We start from the raw sequence: 19440 nt of genomic DNA on the forward strand, positions 1-19440 counted from the left end.
GTTCAAAAGCATCAATTCTTTGGTGCTCAGCTTTCTTCACAGTCCAACTCTCATATCCATACATGATTACTGGAAAAACCAAGGCTTTGATGGACCTTTGTTGGCAAATATCTCTGCTTTTTAATATGCTGCCTAGGTTGGTCATAGCTTTTCTTCTAAGGAGCAAATGTCTTTTTATTTCATGGCTGCAGTCACCATCTGCAGTGATTTTGGAGCCCCCCAAAAATAGTCTCTCACTGTTTGCATTGTTTTCCCATCTATTTGCCATGAAGTAATGGGACCAGGTGACATGATCTTCATTTTCTGAATGTTGAGTTTTAAGCCAACTTTTCACTCTCCTCTTTCACTTTCACCAAGAGGCTCTTTAGTTTTTCCTTGCTTTCTTCCATAAGGGTGGTGTCATTTGCATATCTGAGGTTATTGATATTTCTCCCAGCAATCTTGATTCTAGCATGTGCTTCATTTAGTCCAGCATTTCGCATGATGTACTCTGCATATAAGTTAAATAAGCAGGGTGACAATATACAGCCTTGATGTACTGCTTTCCTGATTTGGAGCCATTCTATTATCCATGTCCAGTTCTAACTGTTTCTCCTTGACCTGCATATATTTTTCATGAGTCAGGTAAAGTGGTCTGGTATTTCCATTTCTTTAAGAATTTTTTACAGTCTGTTGTGATCCACACAGTCAAAGAATTTGGCATAGTCAATAAAGCAGAAATAGATGTTTTTCTGGAACTCTCTTGCTTTTTCAATGATCCAACAGATGTTGGCAATTTTATCTCTGCCTCTCTGTTCCTCTGCCTTTTCTAAATCCAGCTTAAACATCTGGAAGTTCATGGTTCACATACTGTTGAAGCCTGGCATGTAGAATATTGAGCATTACTTTGCTAGCGTGTGAGATGAGTGCAATTGTGCGGTGGTTTGAGCATTCTTTGGCATTGTCTTTCTTTGGGATTGGAATGAAAACTGACCTTTTCCAGTCCTGTGGCCACTGCTGAGTTTTCCAAATTTGCTGGCATATTGAGTGCAGCACTTTCACAGCATCATCTTTCAGGATTTTAAATAGCTCAACTGGAATTCCACCACCTCCACTAGCTTTGTTTGTAGTGATGCTTTCCAAGGCACATTTGACTTTGCATTCCAGGATGTCTGGCTGTAGGTGAGTGATCACACCATCATGGTTATCTGGGTCATAAAGATCTTTTTTTGTATAGTTCTTCTCTGTATTCTTGCCACCTTTTGTTAATCTCTTCTGATTCTGTTAGGTCCGTACCATTTCTGTCCTTTATTGTGCCCGTCTGCTGAAATTTCCGCTTGGTATCACTAATTTTCTTGAAGAGGTCTCTAGTCTTTCCCATACTATTGTTTTCCTCTATTTCTTTACATTGATCACTGAGGAAGGCTTTCTTATCTTTCCTTGCTATTCTTTGAAACTCTGCATTCAGATGGGTATATCTTTCCTTTTCTCCTTTGCCTTTCACTTATCTTCTTTTCTCAGCTATTTGTAACGCCTCCTCAGACAGCCATTTTGCCTTTTTGGATTCTTTTTCTTGGGTATAGTCTTGATCACTGCCTCCTATACAATATCACAAACCTCCATCCTTAGTTCTTCAGGCACTTTGTCTTTCAGATCTAATCCCTTTAATCTATTTGTCACTTCCATTGTGTAATCGTAAGGGATTTGATTTAGGTCATACCTGAATAGTCTAGTGGTTTTCCTACTTTCTTTAATTTCGGTCTGAATTTGGCAATAAGGAGTTCATGATCTGAGCCACAGTCAGCTCCCAGTCTTGTTTTTGCTGACAGTATAGAGCTTCTCCATCTTTGGCTGCAAAGAATATAATCAATCTGATTTCGGTATTGACCAACTGGTCAATGTCTATATATACATTAGAATAATCAAATAGTGTCACATGGTGAGACAGAATAGATTCCAAGTGGTAACAGAGGACAGAGCTATTGGAGTTGTGATAAGGCCCAGCCTGCAGAAGATTCATTCAGTCCAAGCAATCAGAGAGGATAGAGTAAAGAGTTTCTAGTTTCTGGAGGAAAAAACGGAGGTCATGAACAGAGACACTTATAAGTAGTATAAAAATTTTGAATGTAACTGTGTATTGTTATTTTTTTATACTTATAGTTTTGACTGTGCTGGCCCTCAAAATCATTAATTTGGAAAGGGAAAATCCCATGGGCGGAGGAGCCTGGTAGGCTGTAGTCCATGGGGTCATTAAGAGTCAGACACAACTGAGTGACTTCACTTTCACTTTTCACTTTCATGCATTGGAGAAGGAAATGGCAACCCACTCCAGTATTCTTGCCTGGAGAATCCCAGGGATGGGGGAGCCTGTGGACTGCTGTCTATGGGGTCGCACAGAGTTGGACACGACTGAAGCAACTTAGCAGCAGCAAGCCTCTTAAACAGTCTTCACAATGTTGTTCCAAAATCAACATTGATTAAAAATTCACCACTCCTCTCCTGAGAAGCAGGAAATATTGCTGTGTGGATACTTCTAATAAATGAAAATTTGTGATTCACTCTAAAGATAATTAGGGGACTACACAAATGAATTTCAAGGGATATTAAGATTGGAAAATCTGGACTTTGAAATAAAATATCAATATTTATTGTATTTTTATTGCTATCTGTCCTTAATTCATAGATGTACTTTATTAACCAGTATACTTCTGACAAATGAAAATACCTGAAGCTAAATAGTAAGTACAGTGGATTTTGGATTCGTTATTTCCCACTGTGTCAAGCTTTGCTATCATGGTACCCAGTTTATTTTGTGCCTTTAAATATTTCTCAGTGCTTCTGAGACTTTTAGATGCTATGGGGACCCACACTGAAGCCCACTCCACTCAGCCAGAACTGCCCAACTCAGAAAATGTTCCATGTTCCAGAATTCTCCTTGCTCTTCTTTCCTCCCCAATCCAAATTTATTTTCCTGCATTTGCTTAGTATCGTGTGTGTTAGGGGCCTTGATAGCTACTTGAAAAGCATTAGATTATATTGGTTAATAGAGCCTTTAGTAAAAATTATTATTATGAGTGTTATGAATCAGCACTTGGACATGGAAAAATTCATTCAGCCCTAAAACTTCACCCCCCACCGCCCTTGGTAATGTGCTGGGCCCAGGGGACACAACGATGCATGTTAGCTTGTGAGTAACTTCCTGTCTTCACCAGTGTGCCCCCAAAGGTGGTCCCTGAGTGATCTCCACGTGCACCTCTGATCTGCTGATTAAAATACGCAGCTGTTTAGCCTCCAGAAGAGGTTTACTCTGTGAGGGTACTTGGGGAGGCCACATGATGTACACATTGTTAGCATGCTTCCATTTTTCCATACTTTAAGGTCAAAGGGAGATGATTCCTGGATTCAGGGCATTCATCATTCAGGACACTGACAGCGATGGCTAGATCTGACTTGCAGATACATTTTTAAAACTGGGAAATTTCATATAAACATTTAATTTCTTCCTTGTCTTGAAAAGTTAGAAGCTCTTATATCACTAGGTTTGTGTTTCTTGACTCAATTCAAGGAATCTTTTCCCTGTTACAATTGGACTAGTTCAAATCCCTGTCCTTCTCTACTGGGTTACACACTTGGAAATCCTTATTCAGATACCTTACATAGCCCTTAGCCCTTGTAATCATTTGATTTAATGACCTGTGATCTAGAGTCAAGTGTGTAGTTCAATTTTTTTTTTTTAATTTTAAGCTCTGTTAATGTTATCCCAATTTATCTGTGTCCCAGATAAGGCTGTGACCTAATTCTATGCTCAAACCTTGAAAGACCTTGGGAAGTGGGAATTGTATGTTCTAGAGCAGAGAATGGTCAAGATATTTGGGGCAAGTGGTTACTTTCAGGCATCTAGCCAGCATGGGTTTGGCTTAGGATGTTGAGCCTGGGTCGCAGGCAACAGAATTGAGGTCACCTTATTTTTTTCTAAATCTAGCATTCCTATAGCAATTGTCACCATGGTATCTTAATGTGTTCTGACAGAGGAAATTTTCACTTATTAAAAAAAGGTGGGAATGAGGGATAGAAAAACTCCTTCCATGCCTTAGTCTTGGGGGTATTTCCTCTATAAGAGCTCAGAAATATGTGTACACATAGGACAGAAGTTGCACCATGATCTGACTCAACCAAGGGCTGGTGTTATTTCTTAATGGTGAGGCTGCAGATGCCCAGCTGAAGGAATACTTGAACCTGAGGACTGGAAGGTAACTCAAGGTTATAATACTCATTGCCTGGCTCTTTTCAGTATTTGAGGCACTTGCGCATCTTAATCTCATTTAATCCTCATAACCAACTCTGTGAAGTAAGTGTTGAAATGTTCATTCCCACTTTATAGTGTCAAAAAGAGATTCACTGAAGATTAATCACTTGCTTCAGGTCAAACATGTCTTCTAATGACAACTCTCCTGCATTTTAAATTACGACCAGTGTTTTAAAATCTTATTCAGCCTTCACAGCTTCTGTAGTGTATAGGGCTTCCATTTACGCGTGCGCGCGCGCGTGTGTGTGTGTGTGTGCGTGCGTGTGTGTGCACGTGTGCTCATGCTTAGTCACTGACTCTTTGCGATCACACAGACTGTCGCCTGCCAGGCTTCTCGGTCCATAGAATTTCCTAGGCAAGAATACTGGAGCCGATTGCCATTTCTTTCTGGGGATCTTCCTGCCCAGGGTTCAAACCCGTGTCTCTTGAGTCTTCTGCGTTGCCTTCTTTCCCAGCCGAGCCACTGGGATCACCAGATAGAGTTCCCTGGAGTTGTGTAGTGTGGGCAGTGCTGAGTCCTTGCACATCAGTGGGAAAGGTTTGTATCTGGGTTTCCCTGCAGGCATAAATAAGACAAGCTTTGTGGAATTCGTAGTGGGCTAGACAGACTTATTTAAGCATATTCAAAATCATGCGAGTGCAATGATACAGAAATGACCTTGAATCTGATCTCATTTTCAGTACTGAAAAAAAGGAGGGGGGGAAGCAAACTTCAGTACTGTGCCTATTATTAGGGACAAGTTACTTGTGAGACACTTCAGGACTTGCCTCAAGAAGCACCGAGGCTCCCTACAGTTCCTCAAGTACATCCATAAATCCTCCTTATCCTAGAGATGTCAGCTTACCCTAGAGATGAGTGAGTTGGTTGATATAAAAGTAACTTGTGGGAAAGAAGAGGAAGAATAAGTTTATTCAGAACAGATGCTCTATTAATTTGCTTAATCTGCCATAACAAAGTATTAGAGACTGGGTGGTTTAAACAGGAATTGATTTCCTTATAATATTGGAGGTTAGAAATCCAAGATCAAGGTGTGAGCAGGGTTGGTTTTTCTGAAGCCTTTCTCCTTAGTTTGTAGATGGCTCTTTCTTTGGTTTGTAGATTGTTTTCTTCAGAGGCCTATTCTCTTCTTCCCTCTTCCCTCTGTGCATGTCTGTATCTTGCTGCTGCTGCTGCTAAGTCGCTTCAGTCATGTCCGACTCTGTGCAACCCCATAGACAGCAGCCCACCAGGCTCCCGTCCCTGGGACTCTCCAGGCAAGAGTACTGGAGTGGGGTGCCATTGCCTTCTCTGGTGTCTATCCTAATCTCTTCTTAAAAGGGTGCCAGTTGTGTCGGACTGACCTCATTTTTCCTTAATTACTTCTATAAAGACTATTTCCAAATACAGCCACATCCTGAGGGACTGCTGCTGCTGCTGCTGCGTCGCTTCAGTCGTTAGGATTTGAACAATGACTTTGAGGAAGACATAATTCAGCCTGTAACAGAAGCTTACATTGACCCTTCTTAGAGTTTGTGAATTGTCAGCATGTATTTTGATGGTGGATGGCAAGCTGTCAGCAGATCTTTGTTGTTGTTGTTTGGTCGTGTCCAGCTCTTTGCGACCCCATGGACGGCAGCACACCAGGCTTCCCTATCCTTCACCATCTACTGAAGCTTGCTCAAACTCATGTCCATCAAGTTGGTGATGCCATCCAACCATCTCATCCTCTGTTCTCCCCTTCTCCTCCTGCCTTCAGTCTTTCCCAGCATCAGGGTCTTTTCTAATGGGTCAGCTCTTTGCATCAGGTAACCAAAGTATTGGAGTTTCAGCTCCAGCATCAGTCCTTCCAATGAATATTCAGGACTGATTTCATTTAGGATGGACTGGTTGGATCTCCTTGCAGTCCAAGGGACTCTTACCAGTCTTCTCCAACACCACAGTTCAAAAGCATCAATTCTTCGGCCCTCAGCCTTCTTTATGGTCCAGCTCTCAGATGTTTTTAAGTCCAAGTTTCCTCCACCTTTTTACTGAAATGAATAAAATGCATAAAGTCTTGTTGGAGCCATACAAACTAAAATGTTTTGCCTTAGGGATCATGAAGTTAAAATTCTATGGACGATAAGCATGTAAAGGAAGTAAAGTAAAGTAAAATAAAATAGTATAGGTGGAGATTCTAGAGACAGGCTGGTGAGCACACTCCTCAGGCTCACTGGGACTTGCTGTGAACCCCATGAGTTCAGATGCTCTGAATCGGAGAGGTTGGAAGGCTGAATATTGATATAAAATGGCTCAAATTTTAAATGTTGGCCATTCATTCCTTTTTCAAAAACCAAAATCCTGTATGAGTCAAACAAAATATGTCTGCATACTGGATCTAACCCACTGGAATGGGTTAGGCTGGTCTGTATCTGATGACCTGTACTAGATCAGAGTTTTCAACCCCAGGTGTATATTAGCCCTAGGGAAGTTTCTGAATCATTACCATGTATTATATAGTTAAAACATTTCCTCACTGGAGAAAAGAGTCATGCTTTAAATATAGCAATCATTCGTTTGGCCAGAACTGACTTATAGGACCCACCCCATATTTCTATATTATGACTTTTGCAAGCACTTACAGAGAGTTTTTACCATTTAATATAAAACTTAGACTATTTTATTTAAAAATTTAAAAAATTATACTAATAGCCTTGTTAGGACTATTGTATAGTTACAGGATCATTTTATTTAATTCAATAAATTCTTTCTTTCCTAAATTTCACATACATTAGGGTGACTATTCATTTTGGAATAGGTGTATGCAGAACATGAAAATAGTAATGACTTTGTAAGAGTTTTCTGGGGGATCAGACGTTGTTAAAAGAACTTTACATTAATGAATTGATTTAACTTCTTCAGCAACCCTGCGGGGGGATCTCCGTTATGACTGCCACTTAACAGATGGATAACTGAGGGAAGCACTTGCTCAGGGTCATAGGAAGAGTCTCTTAATCATGTAAACTTACACTTAATCACTACTCTAGGATATGTGACCTGAGTTACTGTTCTGTTTTCAGCGAGTGGGGGCATTTGGGGCTCCAAATTTCTCTCCTTCTCAGAATTCCCTATTTGGTCTATCATACTTAAATTTCAATCTTCCCCATCTCTCCCCATAAAAGATCTCCTTAATGTCTCAAATTGGGCAGAAACCTCATTGTAAGAAATCTGAACTCTGCCTAATAGCTATAGAGTGAGCTTCTTAAACTATTGTGTTTGTGGATAGAATTCATAGGAAGTCTATAAAAATAAAAATTTAAATATTATATTTTCATGTTCACTGGCGCTTACCAACAGTCAGTTCAGTTCAGTGGCTCAGCTGTGTCCGACTCTTTGTGACCCCATGAACCGCAGAACACCAGAACTCCCTGTCCATCACCCCAACACCCAGAGTCCACGCAAACCCATGTCCATTGAGTTGGTGATGCCATCCCACCATCTCATCCTCTGTCGTCCCCTTCTCCTCCTGCCCTCAATCTTTCCCAGCATCAGGGTCTTTTCAAATGAGTGAGCTCTTCACATCAGGTGGCCAAAGTATTGGAGTTTCAGCTTCAGCATCAGTCCTTCCAATGAACACCATCCTTTAGGATGGACTGGTTGGATCTCCTTGCAGTCCAAGGGACTCTCAAGAGTCTTCTCCAACACCACAGTTCAAAAGCATCAATTCTTCTGCACTCAGCTTTCTTTATGGTCCAACTCTCACATCCATATATGACCACTGGGAAAACCATAGCCTTGACTAAATGGACCTTTGTTGACAAAATAATGTCTTTGCTTTTCAATATGCTGTTTAGGTTGGTCATAACTTTCCTTCCAAGGAGTAAGCGTCTTTTAATTTCATGGCTGCAATCACCATCTGCAGTGATTTTGGAGCCCCCCAAAATAAACTCAGCCACTGTTTCCACTGTTTCCCCATCTATTTTCCATAAAGTGATGGGACTGGATGCCATGATCTTCATTTTCTGAATGTTGAGCTTTAAGCCAACTTTTTCACTCTCCTCTTTCACTTTCATCAAGAGGCTCTTTAGTTCTTCTTCACTTTCTGCCATAAGGGTGGTGTCATCTGCATATCTGAGGTTATTGATATTTCTCCCAGCAATCTTGATTCCAGCTTGTGCTTCTTCCAGCCCAGCGTTTCTCATGATGTACTCTGCATATAAGTTAAATAAGCAGGGTGGCAATATACAGCCTTGACGTACTTCTTTTCCTATTTGGAACCAGTCTGTTGTTCCATATCCAGTTCTAACTGTTGCTTCCTGACCTGCATACAGGTTTCTCAAGAGGTCAGGTGGTCTGGTATTCCTGTCTCTTTCAGAATTTTCTATAGTTTATGGTGATCCACACAGTCAAAGGCTTTGGCATAGTCAATAAAGCAGAAATAGATGTTTTTCTGGAACTCTCTTGCTTTTTCCATGATCCAGAGGATGTTGGCAATTTGATCTCTGGTTCCTCTGCCTTTTCTAAAACCAGCTTGAACATCAGGGAGTTCACGGTTCACGTATTGCTGAAGCCTGGCTTGGAGAATTTTGAGCATTACTTTACTAGCGTGTGAGATGAGTGCAATTGTGAGGTAGTTTGAGCATTCTTTGGCATTGCCTTTCTTTGGGATTGGAATGAAAACTGACCTTTTCCTGTCCTGTGGCCACTGCTGAGTTTTCTAAATTTGCTGGCATATTGAGTGCAGCACTTTCACAGCATCATCTTTCAGGATTTGAAAGAGCTCAACTGGAATTCCATCACCTCCACTAGCTGTGTTCATAGTGATGTTTTTTCCTAAGGCCCACTTGACTTCACATTCCAGGATGTCTGGCTCTAAGTGAGTGATCACACCATCGTGATTATCTGGGTCATGAAGATCTTTTCTGTACAGTTCTTCTGTGCATCCTTGCCACCTCTTCTTAATATCTTCTGCTTCTGTTAGGTCCATACCATTTCTGTCCTTTATCTAGCCCATCTTTGCATGAAATGTTCCCTTGGTATCTCTAATTTTCTTGAAGAGATCTCTAATCTTTCCCATTCTAGTGTTTTCCTCTATTTCTTTGCGTTGATTGCTGAGGAAGGCTTTCTTATCTCTCCTTGCTATTCTTTGGAACTCTGTATTCAGATGAGTACATCTTTCCTTTTCCCCTTTGCTTTTCCCTTCTCTTCTTTTCACAGCTATTTGTAAGGCCTCCTCAGCTAGCCATTTTGCTTTTTTCCATTTCTTTTTCTTGGAGATGGTCTTGATCCCTGTCTCCTGTACAATGTCACGAACCTCTGTGAATAGTTCATCAGGCACTCTGTCTATCAGATCTAGTCCCTTAAATGTATTTCTCATTTCCACAGTATAGTCATAAGGGATTTGATTTAGGTCATACCTGAATGGTCTAGTGATTTTCTGCACTTTCTTCAATTTAAGTCTGAATTTGGCAATAAGGAGTTCATGATCTGAGCCACAGTCAGCTCCCAGTCTTGTTTTTACTGACTGTATAGAGCTTCTCCATCTTTGGCTGCAAAGAATACAATTACCAACAGTATTTACTTCAATTATGAATTTAAGCAGTATACCTGGTTGTACCTGTGATTTTGTCACAGTAGAAATCATAGATTATTTCAAATCTTAATGCATAAAATTGTTGTAGAATTTTCAAAGTATTATTTATATTCATGGAAACTTCAAAATTATGTTAATTGTGGGCCTACCACTGTATCTTCTTATTTACTGTGAAAGAATGTAGCACATCTGTTTCTGCATTACAACTTTGTATATGGAGAATTCTTTTTTTATTTTTATTTTTTTGAGAATTCTTGAATATAACTAGTTTTCTTCATTGTTGTTTGGCCTACATTTTGTTTTATGCATTACATTTTTTTTTCTGAGAAGAAATCAGTAAGTTGTACTGCAGTGCCAAAGGGACCAATCACATGAAAAAGAAAATAATATTTCATCTGTGTATTCATCTATCTTTCCATCTATCCATCCATTGGTTTCGTTGAATTCATTTGATTAAATATGACTGACTGCACATCATGTGTTCGACCCTGTGTTAGGTATTGCAGGCTTGAAGTAATGTTCTTACAAACCCACCAATCTTCTTTTGACCCTGAAGTCTGAAAAATCTGCTAAAGGTTCCCAGAAGGTATTGGAATCTTCACATTTGAAATGCCTTTGTTCTTTGAAAGACATTCAATTTCTATCAGTCTTTCAGCTGAGGGAAACCCAAGGCCACCGCTCACTCTGTTCTTCCTCTTCCCTTTAAATCTTCTAACTTTTTTCTTTTCTGAAACCTATGTAGGCATGCTACTCCCTAGAAATAAGAGGAACGTCACTACCCTTTAAAGACTACAATTAGAACTTGTACGTCGCCGGACACGACTGAGCGGCTGAACTGAACTGATCACTTCTACTTCTGCAATGTCACCCTTTGTTGCCAACACAGTTTCTCACGTCTGACTACAGATGAGATGGCAGATCAGTGCCTGGATCCTGTTTGTCAGTGGCAACTGGGGAGTCTAAACTGGCTTCCGCCCAATCTCTAGACTGAGAAAACAAGCACTATGGTCCTGGAGCAATCCACTTAGGAAAGGGAGCACTAGGAAGGTCCCTTAATTATAAACACTCTCTGAAAGGAAGGACATGTGTTTTTCAGTTCCAGTCATGACAGAGTCCCTAATATTGGACCAATCCTTTTACTGAAAATTAAACAAGTGAAACAACATATTGTTATGTGAAACGACTGTTAGAAGGCTTTGACCTGTAGTGAATACAGGCAGGATCTCCAGAACAATGATTCTTGAGTGAAGTGCTCAGGATGGTGTAGAGGTCAGTTGGGGAATAAAGATGAGTTTTACTGGGCTAAAGAGACAGAGGTCAAGATTTGGGGGTCGCCACAGTGTCTGAGAGATGAAGAACAAAACCCCAGAGAATAAGACACTTAAGAAAAAGAGTCCAGATATTCTGTATACAATTTCTTCTTAAACATTAGGCTGATTTCTAAGCTGGGCATGTGCATGATGAGACTTTAAAAAAGCAACAGAAAACAGCATCTGAAAGGGGCAGGAGTTGAACAAAGATTTAATAAACAGGATGCAAAACACTAATCATAGAGGCAAAAAATTGGTAAATGGATTGTATTAAAAGAAAGGACTTATGTTTTGATTTACAAGGTCATGAAAATATTTCCCTTTCAGAAGCGTTATCGCTTTACTTCTCCCGTTTGACTCTATGATTATGTTTTTTGTTTGATTCTACGGCTCTAAAAATGATTCTGTAGAGGAAATAGAACCCTACAACGTGGTATTTGTAAATGGAGTGCCTTTACCCACTGCTCACACTCAAGGGTTTTGAGAAGATTCTGTTCAAATTTAAAATTTTAAATTCTAAATTTAAATTCCCCATCACTATCCCCATGGGTATCTGTGGCCACATGGGGTGAGGGTGGAGAGCTGATCAAAGCAGAAAATGTCAAACAAACGTGTCTTGTGACCCAGAGAGCATCATACCTTTTGGATAGTCTGTGATCAGGAATTGGAGGCTGAACACTGACAAAGTGAGGTCCTTAGCAGATAGTACGACTTCCCTGGTGACTCACATGGTAAAGCATCTGCTTACAATGTGGGAGACCCGGCTTCAATCCGTGGGTTGGGAAGAGATGGAAATGGCAACCCACTCCAGTACTCTTGCCTGGAAAATCCCATGGATGGAGGAGTGTGGTAGGCTACAGTCCATGGGGTCACAAAGAGTTGGACACAACAGAGCAACTTCACTTTCACTTTAGCAGATACTACTGAAGAGAAGACATATATCTCAACTGAATTGATTTTTAACAAAGAAGATGTTAATGCTCAAAGTAATAACTCATGAAAATCAAGTGATGATGTAATAGATTTTGACTGATAGTAATGGCTGCTGCTGCTGCTAAGTCGCTTCAATCGTGTCCAACTCTGTGCGACCCCATAGATGGCAGCCCACCAGGCTCTCCCGTCCCTGGGATTCTCCAGGCAAGAACACTGGAGTGGGTTGCCATTTCCTTCTCCAATGCATGAAAGTGAAAAGTGAAAGTGAAGTCGCTCAGTCATGCCCGACTCTTAGCGACCCCATGGACTGCAGCCCACCAGGCTCCTCCGTCCATGGGATTTTCCAGGCAAGAGTACTGGAGTGGGGTGCCATTGCCTTCTCTGATAGTAATGGCTAGTAGGTGGCTATTTCTGTTTTCCATTAAAAAAAATCTTATTGCTAACAAAACGACTTCAGTGGTTAAATGTTTCTTTAATTGTTATAGTAAAATTCCAGACTACTTAAACCTTAATGTTGATTTTTCAGAAGTATTTTTCTTGATTATTCTACAGGTGACTTCACTTTCCCTAGGATGAAAATAGCAACACCAATGGTTTTTTCCCTTTAAATTCTTGGATCATAAATAAGACCGAGCCTTCAAGTCTAGCTATGACATTGCTTTATTAATGTTTTGACTTAAATTTTATTTTGTGTTTGGTTAATTGAATAATGTCTGCTACGTATATTTATAGTATGCTTTTTCAAATAATGACATCATATTTTCAGGCACTTTTAAATACAGCCAACAGATTTGAATCAGTTAAAATAATGTAGACCAAAAACTATTGTCATAAAGTGAGATTTTGGGCAGTATAAGGTGGAATTTATGTCTCAAAAATTCCCAAAATATTTCAAACTCCATTAACTTGGTATATGGCTAATGATGATAATTGTCTGGGAAACACTGGTGTATCATTTCACAACTTTCCATTAGCGAGCTATATACTTATGGCTTTTCTCTTGCACTTTTTTGTTTGTTTTACACATCTTTCCCACCCACCATCCACCCTGCCCCCCATGCACACACACGCTGCACAGTATGTGGGATCTTATTTCTGAGACCAGGGATTGAACCTGTGGTCTGTGCTCCTTACAGTAGAAGCACAGAGTCTTAATCACTGAACCGCTGAAGAAGACCCTTGTTTTGCATTTTGTGTCAGAAGTAAATCATCACTAAGTCAATCATATATTCCATCTACATATTTATCAAAATTTAAGGCCATCATCTTTAGTTTCCTTATCAATTCTTCAAATACTACATTTACCTTTGAATTGAACAATACATACCCCATAGTGAAAAGTTTTGATTTTAGAGCTAGCTCTGCATTCTTCATCAGAGGAGAAAAGGGTCTGATCTCATAATCTATTTAAATAGTTTTTAAACTTTCTAAGAAAAATAAAGCTCTCTATAATTAACGCCTAATGGTATAAACACCCCTGCTTCTGTGGTTGCCTAGTAACTACATAAGGCAGGCTTCTAAGGTTGCTAAAGAGGCTGAATAAACGGAAATAATCAGATTCATTTCCAATTCAGGTGGATGAGGGACAGCAATGGGCTAGATTTCTTTGTTAAAATTGTTTTTCCATAATAGTTTTGCACTAAAACTAACTCTTGGAAATGACTTCTGCAGATAAGAGTCCAACCAGCAAATAATAGTTTAAGATTTTAAAAACATTAAATGGAAGTGCTTCCCTGGTGGCTCAGACAGTAAAGAATCCACCCACAATGCAGGAGACCTGGGTTTGATCCCTGGGTTGGAAAGATCCCCTGGAGGAAGGAATGGGAACCCATTCCAGTATTCTTGCCTGGAGAATCCCCATGGATGGATGAGCCTGACAGGCTACACAGCCTGTGGGGTCACAAAGAGTTGGACACAGCTGAGTGACTAAGCACACAAATAGAAGTGAAGCAACACTACTGTATTGTTTTGTATTAGCCCGAGTTTCTGTTCTTAGAGTGACCGAACTGGGGAATAATGTTCTTACTGAAACCTTAACTCTTCAAAAAAATCTGTATTTGGACATTGCTTTAGCATTGAATGACCAAATGCAGTTCCCAGCTAGAGGTGGTGTTAAAAGGGCCTGGGAGGGATTATAATAATATATTTATGTTTAGTTTTGGCTTGCGTCTACCTGGCATGTTTAATTTCCTAATTATATTTTGCTTTTAGTTTAGGTAAAATTAGCTTGCATTCCCTTGGCACACACCAACTGCAGTTGGTGGAGGCGGCCTTCCAAAACCATAGGTTGTTGACAAGAGTGGCTAACTAGATTAGGATTAAATTTACTGAGAAATCCACAAAGAGCCTGAGCACATGCAGATAATGACAAGTTGACTAAGAGGGAATGTAGTTAGGTCATATGAAAACTCATTTCTGGCAATGTCTTGGTTTCAAAAACATGTGATAGATACAGGGCAGTCAAAGCTCATCTGTGCTCTTTTGTTAGAATTTCTTGTGTCAAGATCTGGGGCTTCCCAGGTTGGCCACCGCAGTGTAGACAGGGATAAGCATGGTCTGGAATATTTAAATTTTATAACTATAGCCCTGTGGATAGAGTCAGAAATGATATGCTACTCGGTAATTCTGTCATTTGGCAACAGTAAGGCATGGTAACATATGGTTTGCTCTTTGGAGTTAGCATAAATGTTGCCATTGACTGAAATTAAGAATTTTCTTATTCTAACAGGGAACCAGTTTTGATACATGTGTAAGTTCTTTCATCTTTTCACATGGAAGGAAGCACACGTTGCATCATTATGTATAAGACTCTGAGGTTTTGGTTTAGTGGGTTGGAGGATGTGGCCAGTGAGGTCAAAGCCATGGTTTAATCAGAAAACCACTTGGTTTCCCAAGCAAAGTCTGCATTTCTAGCTGCAGAAACCCATTTCCTTGGTTTTAAAAGAGAATCTAGAAGAGTGTGCTATGGCTCAGCACAAATCCCTTTATTCCAGGATTCAGAAAATAATTTTTCTGAATTCATTTGTCAGTGGATCATCCCTTTTGCTCAAAGGAGAAGACAATGTAACCAATAGTTTTCTGTTTGTAAAATATTCAATATCTCTCCTTCCATTTTAATGCTGAAAGAAATTTACTAATTAGAAATCATTATTCATTTTGTTACACATATTCATTGCTTTTCATCCTGCTTATACTTTCACCTCTTTTTTTCCCCATTTTCCAGAAATGTTCATTCAAACCCTAGGATGTCTTTTTTTTTTTTTTTTTAGTTGGGGGAAAAATTGTTTTGCAATGTTGTATTGGTTTCTGCAGTACATTTTTTAGCTGTTTAATGAAGCTTCAAAAGATTTAATTTCTAAAGCCATCAAGTCAATACCCTTTCAGATCTGTTTTGGTTTGACTCTAATTGAGCTTGTCTTTGTGCAAAGAAAGTATTTCTGAAAGAGTTAATTTGCAGTCTCAACAGAGGCTAATTCAGGAGAGAATTTAATCCATCAAGTGTCTTCCTGGTGGAGAAGCAACCCCAGCCAGGTGACTAGTGAACTCCTGGTGTGCTACTTCTGTGCAGTAGGTTGGGACATTCCTTCAACCCTTAGCAGTGGGCAGTGGCAGGTTTAAGGTAGAGACAAAAATGCTGTTTTTCTTCCCAGGTCTTGAATTTTGGCAGTTAGAAAATGCCCTGTGACTTCTTTTTCTTTCTTCCTTCCTTTCCTAACTGTTTATTTTTCATTTTTTAAAAAAATGAGAGAGGAAAGAAACCACTCAGGGATTGATTTCTTTGTGATGTGATAGTTTTAATTTTATTCAGACTAATAGAAGCTATTTATTCCCAATGATGATTTTTTTAAGTTGAGCTTCATGTATAAAATAAATGAGGTTTGCTTCCCAGAAATATTGTCATGTCGTATTTCTAGTTCTTAACTCCCAAGTGAAGTTCACTCTTATTTTTTCAGAAGTGAGTTGGTTAATTTCTTGGGTAGTAATTCAATTTCAGTATCAAGTATCAGTATCAAGAAAATATATTACCTTATAGTGTGAAATGGAGGAGGAAATGGCAACCCACTCCAGTGTTCTTGCCTAGAGAATCTCAGGGCCAGGGGAGTCTGGTCGGACACAGAGTCAGACACAACAGAAGCGACTTAGCAGCAGCAGCAGCAGCATGGTGTGAAAATTCATTTTGAAAAGAACAAGGAATGCTTTTGGTTCTAGCTTAAAATTTTTACTATCAGCTCAGCATTTAAGTTTTACCATCAAGTGTTTTTCTTTTATCTAATAAGGAGTCTAGTTATTCTAATACTGAGCAATTTCAAAGAAAATATTTGATAAAAGAAAGTGGTATAATGAACAAGGATGAAAACCATGCAGATAAGAGAGGGAGGAACTACCAGAGAGAAATCAAAAGAAAATAAATGAACACTTCTGCTTATGGGACATGCTGGAGGTGATTTCTAAACCTGTGACCCTTAACCCAGGATTCCGGGTGAAAGTTCTTTCTGGATGTAGCAATCTTCTGGAAGGGAACTTTTTACAATTTATTGATCATTCCCTTTAAGGACCTTTGCAGAAAAGATTTTCTCTGCCCTGTTTTGCCTTATATTTAGATCCAATTTGGAAAGTGAAGCAATTAAAGTGCTTTCATTTAGGAGGCCGCCATTAAAAAAAAATGAACTCTGATCTGTAACCCTCAAACTAGATATTCATCTTCCAGAATTTTGAGTCCAGGATTTGGTTGTGATTTGCTTTTACTTCTTTGAAACGTAGCTTGAATGCCTACATTTGATTTTGTGCTTTCAACACATTTTTGGTATCTGGAGATTTGGGAAAGCCTACACCATACGGTCTTGATAAGGTGATAAATTTTCACATCCCAGGAATTGGCAGGAAAGGGTAGCAATCGAAACCGATATGGGGAGGGAAAATGACGAGTTTGGGCCTAACTCACTCATGAAATACCGCCTGAGACTTTATAATTCCCATAAAATCACTTTTAGGCAAGCTTTTGCTTTGTCTTGTTCTTGTCTGGTGTGTATGTCCTCACTTTGTTGTTGTCAGTCTCTAGGTCGTGTCTGACACTTTTGTGGTCTCGTAGACTGTAACCTGCCAGGCTTCTGGGTCCATCGGATTTTCCAGGCAAGCATACTGGAGCAGGTGGCTATTTTCCTTCTCCAGGGGATCCTCCCAGTGAAGGGATCAAACCCGCCTCTCCTGTGGCTCCATTGACAGGCAGATTCTTTACCATTGAGCCACTTGGGAAGCCCTACGTGTTCCCACTACATGGGGATAATTCTTTTAAATTCTCTTAAGAGTAGAGAGCTGTCTTTTATTAGCAATGACACAACATTTCTTGGTTAGCCTGCTTTCACCTTTTTGGAAAGAGATTGTATAGCTAGGTACAGTTGCGGGGCCCAGTAACGCAATAAACGGTAGTAGCAGACTTTCTGATCGGGTTTTGATGGTTTTGGAGAATTAGAATCAAACAAAGGCAGGCATATAAACCATATGGGTAAAAACGTCCTGGCGGCAGTGTTGGGGGGAAAAAATTTTTTTTTTTGTTAAGAAAAAATGAAAACGGTGCCTGATGTGATTTCTAGACGTGGGCTTGGGGGAACTGAAGAGAAGGACCTTCATTGCTCTAATAGAGAATTCGGATTTGGGAGGCCGGACATTTAATCCGTGTGTCTTTGCACCGTCACCTTCGTGGGGCCGTGTCAGGAGAATCAGCTCCTGGGCTCTTTCTTTTCCTTCCCCTCGCCCTGCTTTGATTCTCCTACTGGCGCTCGGGGCCTTAACCCGGCCTGGGCATGTGCCCAGTTCTCGTACCTCGACGAGCGGGCGGATGGCTGCCGGCCCAGCGCTGGGCGCACGGCGGGGCGGGGACCGGGCGGCGCGCCGGCGCGCAGCGGGTTAAGGCGGCGGGGGTGGCGGCTAGGGGCGGAGGGAGCGCGGCGGCGGCGGCGGCTGCGGCCGGGCTGCGAGCGCCCGCTCCCCGGACCGCCGCGGGTTAAGCGCCGCCCGCGCCGGGAGGGCTGAACCTGGAGCCGCCGCTCCGAGCTCGCCTTCGGATCCGCTAGAGCAGGAAGATGGCGACGGACGGCGCGAGCTGCGAGCCCGACTTCTCCCGCGCCCCGGAGGACGCGGCCGGGGCCCCGGCGGAGGCGGCGGTAATCGAGGTCCCAGGGTGGGCATGCGATGCCGGGCTGGGCGCCCCCCCCCGGGGCGCTCCGCACGCCCGGGCGCTTCCCGGTGCCCTCTCCTCGGAGTGCCCCCTCCACGGGGTCGCCTCATCCCCGGAGGCCGGGGCGAGGCGGTCGCCTGGTCTGGGGATCTCGTTTGTCCTCTGCGCGCCTCGCGGGTAGCAAGCCCGGTCCGCCCGGTTCTCCGGGCTCCATGCATGCGTCCTGTGCGGCCCCTGCACGCGCCCCCTCTGCCGTGGTCGGGTTTGGCCAGGGGTGCGGGCAGGGGTGTGTTTCCTGGCGAACTTGACCCCCTATTGTTCGCCTCTGGCTGCTCGCGTGGTTGTGGACGCGTGTCTCGGGGGTGCCTGGCACCTCTCCGCGGACCCGGAAAGCTGCGTGGGGGAGGTGGGTCGGCGCCGATCCGGTGTCGGAATGCCCATTGTGTGTGTGTATGTGTGTGTTGTGTGTGTGTGTGTTGTGTATTTCCGTGCCTGAGGCCCCTTGGGAGCGGCCCCATGCCCAGCTGTGGGCGCTGCTGCCGCTGAGCGCGGGCGCTTGGGTCCTCGCTGCCTGCTGCCCCATCACTTGGTGATGGTTGGGGTTGAGGCGGCCGAGATGTCCTCGTTCTTCCCAAGACCCCGGCGGGTTTGAGGCTCAGCACCTGGTATCAACACATTGTTCTTTGCTCGGATCTAGAAGCCAAATGAGCTTCCATCTATTGCTGGGCTCTCCTTTCACCCCCAGAATACCCAGTGCACAGAGGCTCAACGGTTAGTTTCCAGCCCCTACCTTGGGGGAAGGCCAGTCGCACAATACCTGCGTGAAAATGTTTTGGGGGTTTGGGAAACAGCTCGGGAGGAGCTGCAAGGATCTGCAAAGAAACGCAGCCCTGGGAACGTCTTCCAACCTTGGCGGGATCCCATGAGCCAAGCGTGGACGCCCTGGCGTTTTTCCCACCCGTGACCTGACCAGTGTCGGTGAAGGAGTAGCCTCCGGAGGGCATGGCCAGGTGTGAACATCCAGGGCTGCTTTAACTTCCTACTCCTCTGTTTGGAGATATGGCTTTCTGGAGAGGTGAAGGAGAGATGTGGAGGAAAGCTTCTTGGCCATGTGAAGAGCTGAGCCTGGGAAGGAAAAAAGAAACAGGGAGAGAAAGGAAACACTGAGGCGGAGGGCTGCTGTTTTCC

At 42.1% G+C, this 19440-nt stretch overlaps 1 protein-coding gene across 1 annotated transcript in view; it reads left to right on the forward strand.

Annotated features, from left to right (window-relative positions):
• The first annotated feature begins 18020 nt into the window (after nucleotides 1–18020).
• Nucleotides 18021–19440, forward strand: part of CTTNBP2 (cortactin binding protein 2) — a 164379-nt gene continuing 162959 nt past the window's right edge. Inside the window, exon 1 of the mRNA XM_040259872.1 lies at nucleotides 18021–18238. Coding sequence (XP_040115806.1) covers nucleotides 18158–18238 — 81 coding nt within the window. The 5' untranslated portion in view covers nucleotides 18021–18157. The remainder of the gene's footprint in view (nucleotides 18239–19440) is intronic.

Source organism: Oryx dammah, unplaced genomic scaffold (assembly GCF_014754425.2).
Source record: "Oryx dammah isolate SB20612 unplaced genomic scaffold, SCBI_Odam_1.1 HiC_scaffold_18, whole genome shotgun sequence".
Lineage (NCBI taxonomy): Eukaryota > Metazoa > Chordata > Mammalia > Artiodactyla > Bovidae > Oryx > Oryx dammah.